Genomic DNA, 10,994 nt, shown 5'->3' with positions numbered 1-10,994 from the left:
CAAATTTCACGACCATGAAAGCTGTCCCTGGCAGGTTGATGGCATATGAAAAACACAACACAGTCAAGAACAATTTATCACGTGGCATATAGGCACAGATAAAAGCACATCAGCACATAAGCACATCAAAACACATAAGCATTTGAAGACGGACAAAAGTACCAAGCACATAAGCACAGACAAAATAGCATAAGTGCAGACAAAAGCACGTGGACATAAGAAGTTAGTAAAGACAGACATAATCACTTTATCCCAGGTTATGACAGCATATTTGATTTTCTAATTTTCATACCGTGAAAACTTTTATACACAAGTAAAATACCTGCAAATTTGAAAATGTTTTCCCAGTTTGAAAAGTCATATTTAATTTAAATTTTACAACGGTGATATGAATTTGACTTTTTATCCAATGTTTTCAGGGTTTGTTTGTAAACTGTCTCTACTGATTGTAATGTGGTACTACCTGTCTGTGTCCAGCTGGTAAGACAATAGTTCATGTGTGAAGGAATCATGGCATTGATGTACAACGTTAAAGTCAGAGCTGTATCTGTAGTTAAATTATTCCTGATGTGTCTGAAATTTGCCAGATTTGAATTTGTTCACAACTTTTTTAACTTGTGTTTGGAATGTGAATTATTCCCAAATATTTAAACTCGTGCACCACTGAGAGTCTTCTCCCTTCTACTTTAACATCTGTGTCTGGATCTCTATTTGCAGACTTGGAGAAAAACATACATACAGTTTTATTAATATTGAGTTGCTGGTTTGTGAACCAGTTGAGATATTGACCATTGAAGCTGATAGCTCTTCTGCGGCTTGCCTCTTGTTTTTGCATGTAGACATATGACCGTGTCATCAGCATACATCTGACAGGTAACAATGGATGGGCAGACTTCAGGTATGTCATTAATATAGAAACTAAATAACAGAGGACCCAAAATTTAACCTTGTGGTACACCCACATGACTGTCCAACATTTGTGAAATTTTATGATCCACATGAACACATTGTTTTCTATCTGTTAGATATGATTTTATCCATTTAATAACATCAGGTTAAATTATACTTTGATAACTTGGTAATTAATCATGACTAACCAAATCAAAGACTTTCATTAAACCAAGAAAAATGGCCCCTACCACTCCTCCCTTATCCAACTTAGTATTAATATTTTCCAAAAGAAAACAATAAGCAGTTTCCGTGGAATGATATTTACAAAACCCAAATTGCATAGGATGCAATGAGAAGGACCCAGCATTCAAATGAGTTATCTGTTCAGAGATCCATTTTTCTGCTATTTTTGATACTACTGGAAGAATACTGATGGGTCTGTCTATATATATATATATGTATATATATATAGGAGGGATGAGTGCCTCCTTATATATAACCCTTTAATAAATACTGTGTCCATCCCATAAACACCCTTTGCCCTTGAACCATTGATGGGAGAAATAATCATAGTTATTTTGGAGTTGGTCACTTCTCTAAAAGTCAGAATGGGAGCATCAGTATTTAGAGGGGTGAGAGAGTACTTAGATTCAGAAAAATTTTGAGATAGAGTGTTTGTAGAATCAATAAAATAAGAATTAAATGCTGTTGCCACTTTACTGGGACCATGGTTCACAATTCCCTCCATATTTAGTTCTATTGTTTTATTGATTTCATTAGATTTCCCTGTTTTTTTGTTGTTGTTTTGTTGTTTTAAATTCTGCCAGATTCCGTTGTTACTACCCTTTGCTTCAAGAATAGCATCAATGAAAAATGTTGCTTGTGCCTGTCTGAGCTCTGTTACAACCTTATTCCTCAGTGTGGTAAATAAGCGGCTCTCATGAACCACTTTATTCTTTATTTATCCAAGGTATATGGTTTCTTCGCCGTTTGAATTAAATTTTTCTCATAAATCTAGGTGGTGGTACTGGCAGTAAAATGCTTACAAGCCAGCCCAACCGACATAAAAATACAAACAAAAAACATGTCAATCTAGAGGGGATGCCCAATGTCAGCTACTTGGACAATAAATCAATAAACAAATGCCTCTTCAGGGGATAATCAAACTGAAATGTGCTCCTACAAGCACAAGTGAAATAAAATGTTAAAAGTGAAGGTGTATAGGGGCTTGGGTTTCAAAGGGTTCAAGAATAAACACAGATTCCTCACTAGAATGATGTGGGGCAGCCAAGAAAACACGATAGGGCCTAAACAGACCAGGGTTTCTGACTGGCAGTCTCATGAGATGAGGTACTCATTGGGTCAGGGACAGATTCAGAATGAGAGAGAGACAGAATCAGAATGATTGGTGGGAGACAGTAAGAGAGAGAATCTGAACATGGGAAGACTTTCAGAGTGCTTTCATGGCATCTTTTCTTCGAGAACGTCAACATAGTCCTCAGGAAGAAAAGATGCCAGGAAAGCACCCTGAAAGTCTCCCCATGTTTGGATTCTCTCTCTTACTGTCTCCCACCAATCACGTGCAGAACCATGCAACACAGTTCTCATGGTCGCTAGGATCTCACCATAGGAAAGTGGTCTCAGAGAGAGGAAGTCACTTTGTCACTTATACAGTTGTTTCAAGTTCCAGCATGAAAGAATAACAGTTTTCATCGATCATTTTATGTACAAGGTGTTTATTCCAATTTCCAATAGATTTTTATGTAATTGCATTGTTAAGATTGGGTGACTCACTTTTAGGAGTGTTATACTGATCTGACTTTGTGTAGGTTGATAGATTAACCCTCTTTTTAGTGAGCTTTCTTTCTCGCTTCAACTAGGAAGAAACCATTTAGTACGATTCGGGAAAAATCATAATTGTTGTCCTTTTTATTCTCTCAAACTTCATAACAACGGCAATATTTACTACGTGACAGGGTGGGTGTTACAACGTGTTTCATGTTTTCAAAGTAATACGCCTATAACAGATAAATGGATCGACTAAAAATACTTGACAATACAATGACACACCTGACAGCGAGGGCATGTGGTAACGCTTTCCAAACTTCCTGTGCTGCGTCGAGCGGAAGCCCAGACAGAGACTGAAAATCATCAAATCCGCCTTCAAAATAAGACGCTTTCTCCTATATCACTGACTGCGCTATGGGTTTAAACTACCTTTTTCTAATATTGTAGTCATCCAAGTCCTATGTCCAAGTTATCTGGTATATGTATGTATTTTATACTCCTAATCATGCATGGACATGTTTTACACCGAAGGTTCCGACAGGAAGTCGTATCAGTTTTATTATGGCTAACTGTACGCTAGGCTCTTACTCCAAGAAGCGCTCGCCGGACGCACGCTCCATTCATCTTCGCGTCTCTATTTACTGGAGTACGCGACTGGCTTTGTGTAGCTGCAGACGTCCTTAGCCAGGTATGTCGGGCTCAACTTCTCCTCCTCCCTCGGCAGAGGCGGTAGGAACCGAGGGGTGTTTTCCCCCCGGATACAAGCCTTTCAAACCCGAGGAGCACGGCCTGGAGCGCGGGTTCCGTCTCACAGCCTTTTCGGACCTGAAGGGATGAGGCTGCAAGGTCCCGCAGGAGGCTCTGCTCAAACTCCTGGCGGGACTGGAGGCGGACCGGGCCGACGGGTCAGGAAAGGCCGGAGACCAAGTATCGGACTTCGGCCAACCGTTGCCCGGACCCCGACTCGGTAAGGAACGAATTCTGAATTAGCATAGTTAGCCATTATGTCCCATACATCTTGCCAGAAACCTTAATCATTAACGTTAGTTAGCTAGCGTAACTCTTGCTAACGATGCTAGCTTTTGATAAGTCATTTGGCAGCTCGTTTGACAGATGGACAGCTATGTGCGAATCAAAACAGTTTGTCTTTAGTAATCATCAACCATTGGATTTGTTACATAACCGACTTGGCTATAGCTAGTTGTAAGTTACCATTATCGCCAAGTCACATAGTAAGTGCGTTATAGATAGTAGCTAGTAGTGTTCAAGAAGAGCACACCAGTTCCGTGAGTTGTCAAATTCCCAGACGGTAGATGACTCAGCGCAAATGACTGTGATGCTTTAAGTGCAAAGTTCATGCTCTTAGTCACATTTCTTCCAGTAAAGGAGTTTGGCAATCCCGAGTTAAAGTGCTGCAATAGTACTTAAAATTCCTAACTTCCTTAGTTTACTGCCTTTATATGTAGAGCCACCTACAGCACGTGTAGTTACAGAGTGACCACGGACATAGAAAAGCCTGTACTGTTCATACATTGTAATGCAATCCTATGTAACAGTTCTGTGAGCCTCACTGTCGCCACAAGCACACACACACACACACACACACACACACACACACACACACACACACACACACACCACGAAAGTAGTATTCTCACTATAAAAAAACTGAACACTTTAAACAACTCATATTTATTGTAAGGCTATTGTGTTGCATTGAGAAACATTGCAACTTTGCCCCCTGGCTGTGGTGTGTTTCCAGGTGTCGGGATGGACTGCTGTGTTATTCCTCTGAGGCATGGAGGACTCTCCCTGGTCCAGACCACAGACTTCTTCTACCCTCTGGTAGAGGATCCATACATGATGGTGAGTTACTGGCAGGTGTTTCCCTCTATGAAGCACAACATGCACGTGCACCCTGCCAATGCTCAACATGAACTATCCAGGAAGTAAGCTGTTCAAACACACAAACAAAGACTAGGGCCACCGCTAACAATGACTTTAGTCACCAGGAAGTCTACCCAACAAGTGAGTAAAAAGTTAGAAGTTATGTTAAAAAGTAGTAGTAATCATACAACAGAGAAATAAGACAGGTCTCTTCATATGAACAACTTACTGTTGATTGATTGAACTGACTAGGGATGGACTGATTATTGGCCCTGGCTGATTATCGGGGCCAATATTCACATTTTTGCTATTATCAGTATCGGTGATATTTCTGTCAGATTGCCAATAAAATAAACTAATTTAAAAATGTGCTACTTTGGCTGCCTAGCTTCTCTACAGTGGAAGAGGAGCAACAGCCGCTAACAGCTAACAACAATGATGCTCTTGACCTACTATCCAGATAGTAACATCAAATATCTGGCTGTTGTTGGAAGACTGGGATGTCTGTGTTGTAATTACCAAGTGACATGGGAGGACTGGACCTCCCAGATATTAAAAGATACCAACTGAGTGCACATTTAAGAGACATAGCTGATTGGGTTAAAAATTATGTTTCTTCATGACAGAAATGTGACATATCAAGAAGGGATCTTTTCCTTATTTGCAGATTAGCGACTTCATTACAAAAGACACGTAATATGAATGTCACACAAATTGAGAAACAAATGCTTCTTGCTGAAGGGGATGCTTCCATTAGTGCTTTCTTTTACAGTTTGAAGGACTGCTCGAATGTTAGATCTCTGGCACTGGGCGAGACCTGGGAGAGGGAACTGGGTGTAGTGATAACAGAGGACCTGTGGGAAAATATCTAGGACAATGCAAGGAAAATAACGGACAAGAGTGTTACAGCTCAAGATACTACACAGAGCACATGTGGCTCCAAACCATATCTCTAAATATAGAAAAGATGTTTCTCCGTTATGTCTCAAATATTAAATAGAGATTGGCAATCTCACTGACTGTCTCTGGTCTTGTACTGGAATGATGTCTTATTTGAAATTCAAAAAAATTTTAAAATGGAGTTCAAACTTGACCCAGTTTCTCTGCTCTTGAGTCTTCCCAATGGCCGTATAACTAATATGTATAAGAAAAAACTCTATAATGTTTTGATACTTAGTGCCAGGAAAAATATTCTCCTTCGCTGGATTTTGGATAAAGCTCCTTCAATTGATGGCATAAGACAATAATGGAATATATACCCTTGGACTTTTTGACCCGTCTCCTACAGTCCAAAGTTAATGTTTTAAATAGGACATGGAAACCAATTCTGGGCTAGAGCTCGACTGATAGGACCTTTTTACAAACTATTGTTCTCGGCTGAACTTGGCACTGATAATTGCCACGCAGGGGAGTACGTCACCATTTTGCATGGAGGATACTCTGAGTCAATCCTCATCATTTGAGGGCCACTTCATGTATATATAAGTATGACAGTATTTTTATTTAGCTCAACAATTAATGATATCTGCCGATATGAAACTTCACCATCATGATAGACTTTTTGACCATATAGCCCAGGCCTAGTTCCAACTTGATTCACCCATGTCAAACATAATCATTTTAAAGATGTGATAACAATTCTTAAAGGCGTTTGCCTGTTTTGACTAGTTTTTGCTCTCTGTCTTTCTCTCAGGGCAGGATAGCATGTGCTAATGTCCTCAGTGACCTCTACGCCATGGGCATCACAGAGTGTGACAACATGCTGATGCTGCTGAGTGTCAGCCAGAAGATGAATGACAAGGTGTGTTTGTAGGTAGATACCAAGGTCTTGACTTTGCTTTTATTTTTTGACGCCACTTTTGTGAGTAAGTATGAGTGAAGTATATATTTTTAACAGATCTTTGACTGGGGGAGTTTACATATGTAGTATTTGTCCATTTCTCTAGAGTCTTCTTTCATGATTCAGTATCATCTGTATGTGCATGTACAACACAGGATCGTGAGCGGGTGATGCCGCTGATGATTCAGGGTTTTCGTGATGCTGCAGAGGAGGGAGGGACTTCTGTAACGGGAGGCCAGACAGTGATCAACCCCTGGATCATCGTAGGAGGAGTAGCATCAGTCGTCTGTCAGCCTAATGAGTTCATCATGTGAGTCAAAACTGTTGCTGTGGTCCTGCATCTTTTATAACTGCACATATTCATTTGGCATTAGATAAAATATACAAGTACTTCCTTCCTCTTTCTTTAATGTTATTTTGAGATTAAGCGACACAGCCTGCTAGTTAAGTTAGCGGTGCCTGGCATTTGTGGAGAGGTTCTAAAACTAATTAGATAAAAACAAAAGCAGCAATAAGTGTGTGGGGTTTTTTTTATTCCAGGCCGGACGGTGCTGTACCAGGCGATGTGTTGGTTCTGACTAAACCTCTGGGAACGCAGGTGGCTGTGAATGCTCACCAGTGGCTCGATCAGGTGAGCCACTCTGTAGAATAATATAATCAATCCATAATAACGGCTGTGAGTGTGTTAAGTAATAATCATGTGTGAAGAAATCACGATAGATGGATAGAAATGTGTTATTCCACATCAGCTGATTGAATAAGCACCTAACAGTTGAAGCACTGAAATGTGAAACCATGAGTGTGAAATGTCAGTAGAGGCTCAGAGGAGGGGATGTACAGTTGGAGGGAGTTCAGATAAAGCTCAAGGCCATATTCTGCAAAGCGCTTCTCTAGAGCCTAATGAATTTTGGGGTCGACGCCATCTTGGACTATCTCAGGTCCTGCAGCAGGCTTTTGTAGCTTTGAACGCAGCTGAATTCACTCAAGGGGCAGACACCTCATTAGCGAGCGTCAGCCAGATTCCTCCAAAGAGGGTTTAAAGCATAGCGATCATCCACTATGTCGCGCCAACAAGAGTTCAAAGCATGTCCCGGTAAGAAGAGATAGTCATAATGGAAAACAGCTGTGTCAGTGAAATCCAATGAGGAGTGGAACAAAGTAGAGTGATTGGATGAGTCGTGGGGCTCACTGTCCCGTCTTAGTAGATACAAGGAAAGCATTCAGTATACGAAGCCAGATACACTTTTTTACAGGTTTGTGTCTCGTTTGATCTCATGTTCTTATTGAAGGCAATAAAGCATTATCGCACTCAGCTTTGAGGACTCTTTTTTATTTCTATTGGTGAGTTTGGAAACTCTGAAAAACCTTTTTGAACAAACAAAGAATAAGAAGTCGAGACACGACAACTGTGCTCATATGAACAGTATTTGTAGTGTTGTTATTACATTGACATGTTTCTGTGCTCCCACTCCTCACCCCTCTGCCATTATGTGTCTCTGTTTTTATATCCTACCAGCCTGAAAGGTGGAACAAGATCAAGCTAGTCGTCACCAAAGAGGAAGTTAAAGAGGCCTATCAGGAAGCCATGTTCTCCATGGCAACGCTAAACCGGACAGGTACTATACACTTTGTTCATTACGTCCTGAAATTCTGCAGTCATCACTGATCAAGGAAATGCATTTACTGTTTAATTTATAGCTGAGAGATTGTATAAGAGCTTGTTCTGTGTGCCTCCACACCAGTGACTTGAATTTACTCAGTCTTGCAGGCTTTCACCTCATTAAGAATAATAATAAATGATTGACTGAACGCCCATTTAGCTTGGCTCCACATTTTAGCTTTCCGTCACATTTTATAGTTATGATACAAAGTTTGTCTGTCAGGACTCATCCATATTGATGTTTTTGTCCCCAGCGGCAGGGCTAATGCACAAGTTCCAGGCCCACGCTGCAACAGATGTGACAGGTTTCGGGTTGCTAGGTCACGCCAACAACCTGGCAGCACAGCAACGAAATGAGGTGGCATTCGTCATCCACAACCTACCAATCCTAGCCAAGATGGCTGCCATCAGTAAAGCCTGTGGAAACCTGTTCAACTTGATTCAGGGCACGTCAGCAGAGACTTCTGGTATGAAAACAGATTAACACACAGAAGTGTTGTCTGTATATCTTTGAATGACCATAGTAATATGTATTGGATAGGGCCATGTGTTAAATGTTTTGAATGTAAAGCTGCAGCACTAGGAAATGTTGGGTTTGCATCAGCAGTGAATTAACACAGCGCTCTGCAGATAAAGCCTTTGCTGCATGACTTCCTCTCTCTGCCTCCTGTTCTTGTCTGACTCCTGGCTGCCCTATCAAATAATGGCTCCAAGCCCCAAAAACATGACTTAAATGGGTTCAAGATCAGGATATGTTCATTGTGCTCTGTAACAAACAAACACATCTGTAGAACCAGATTTGTAGACAAGGTCATCTCTGCAGCACAGTAAAAAAAATTGCAACTTCTGTGATTTGGATATTGTCCTCGGCCATATTGCAGTTTCATCAAAATATTAATTAATTGTGCAGCTCTGGTATTTAGCCATGATTTGATTGTTTGAAAGCGTATAATATTATAATCAGTGTTGACCCTAAACCCTTCGTCCTCTCCTTTCCTTCAGGTGGGCTACTGGTGTGTCTGCCCAGAGAGCAGGCAGCCAAGTTTTGCTCAGAGATGAAGAGCCAGAGCTCTGGAGCTGGAGGTCAGGGGGCAGCGGGCGGAGCATGGATAATCGGAATTGTAGAGAAAGGCGACCGCCATGCTCGCATCATTGACAAACCTCGTATTATAGAGGTTCCGCCACGAGGAAGCCAGGCCGCAAATCAGGACAACAGCTCCAACAGCCCTGCTCCTAGCCCCAATTTGTCATAGACACTGCCGCCCCTCTGACACTGGTGTGTGTGTGTGTGTGTGTGTGTGTGTGTGTGTGTGTGTGTGTGTGTGTGTGTGTGTGTGTGTGTGTGTGTGTGTGTGAGTGTGAGTGTGTGTGTGTGTGTGTGTGCGCGCGCACAACTGTGAGTGTGTGCATGTGTTTCTGTGGGTTGATGTTGCTGTCCATCTCATCGCCCTTTTTAGTTAAAATGCTAAGAGCACTCAGATTAAAACCACCATCATCTTTTCCAGTGAATGAGGGAATGGACAGCATCTTTATCCATTTTTGGAAATAGCAGATGGGAAAGCTGCTGAAATGAGGCCTACCTTTCACTTTTTTGTAATCAAATTTAAATTCAGTGTAGCATGCCCTTTCTTAATCCACCTGACAAGTGACTATGTATAATTCATCTGAATGCAAAAAAGGTTTCTTGAAAAAAATACTTTAAATTCTAAGGAGAAAAACATTCCAAATCATTCTTGGCAGCAAAAAAAAAGATTGTGTGTAAATGTATGTATGTTTGAGTGTTTTCTAATTTAACTGGGGTGCTTTGCTGTGGGGAGGTGGAACAGAGGTTTTCGTTGACTTTTTGTTTTGGACGTGGATGATTCTAATGTTTCATGTTGGTGAATGTGTCATGTGAAAAAGAAATGGTTCATACTGGCACCTGGCTCTGCCCACACAGCTCTGAGGAAGGCTTGAGCAGCTTCCTTTAGACAGGCTGGGTGGTGTTTAGGATGTCCTTCTATGTCAGCTGATTGGCTGTCCAGCCCCAAGTCCCTCCCACTTTTCCTTTTATGAAGCTCTGCCTTTTAAACCCCAGCCAACAGGGCCAGGCAGAGTGGATGTTTGCCTTTGGATTGGTGTCGGACTTGAGACTGGAGGTCATAAGCTGTCAGCGTTTGTATATCTCCTGCTTTTCACAATCAATAAAACCATCAACTCACACTGACAAACTGTTTGGGTGTTATGTAAGATTAGTGTGAACAAACTTCAAATGTATCACCAGGCAAACCTTTTTTATTTGCAACATTATGACTTCTCAGCATTAAAAGCATGTGTGGAAAAAATGGCATTAAAGCCTCTATGGCTTCCAGTAAGACAGGCCAGTAAGGACGCGTGCACGATATTCAGGGCCCTAGAGCTGAGACACGGTAAGAGAATGGAGCAGTCATTAGTGTTTCATTCCATTTATTTATTTAGGACATTAATCAACAGTTCTGTAAATGTTCCAGCATTGCCTGGTATGTTGTTGATTACACCTGTGCTTTGTTCTGCTATGAAATGTCAATATGTCATGAAAAGGGTCTAGTAAGTAAGGTTTTTACCTTCCCACATGCAATTTAAACACAGTGTAAACTAGAATGGCACTCAGAGTGCATACCTTTGCCATGGCCCAACAGTCTCCTTTTGTACACACTCATAGATGCCAACCACCTGAATAAGTCTGATTCTTTTCATCGAGGTCTATGCATAATTCCCTGAGAATTGTAACTTAAGGACCCTATCTCACAATATTAAAGAAGGTGAGAAAAAAATCCTGAATCAATTCCTTTATCCAGATCCACGCCAAAAGTTAATGGGGTCTATTTTAGGCTGAGAACCATCCTTCATCCAAGTTTCATGGAAATCAATCAAGTCGTTTTTGTGTAATCCCGCTGACAAACCAACCAA

At 41.2% G+C, this 10,994-nt stretch overlaps 1 protein-coding gene across 1 annotated transcript; it reads left to right on the top strand.

Moving 5' to 3' along the window:
• The first annotated feature begins 3,013 nt into the window (after window positions 1-3,013).
• sephs3 (selenophosphate synthetase 3) lies at window positions 3,014-10,268 on the top strand. Its single transcript, XM_073470046.1, has 8 exons — window positions 3,014-3,646; window positions 4,442-4,545; window positions 6,260-6,367; window positions 6,562-6,716; window positions 6,947-7,037; window positions 7,923-8,022; window positions 8,321-8,533; window positions 9,069-10,268. The coding sequence occupies exons 1-8, from the start codon at window positions 3,370-3,372 to the stop codon at window positions 9,317-9,319; spliced, it is 1,299 nt and encodes a 432-aa protein (XP_073326147.1). The 5' UTR covers window positions 3,014-3,369; the 3' UTR covers window positions 9,320-10,268.
• The last annotated feature ends 726 nt before the right edge of the window (window positions 10,269-10,994 follow it).

The sequence above is a fragment of the Pagrus major genome, chromosome 7 (genome assembly GCF_040436345.1).
Source record: "Pagrus major chromosome 7, Pma_NU_1.0".
Lineage (NCBI taxonomy): Eukaryota > Metazoa > Chordata > Actinopteri > Spariformes > Sparidae > Pagrus > Pagrus major.
This window is presented reverse-complemented; position numbering and strand designations above follow the sequence as displayed.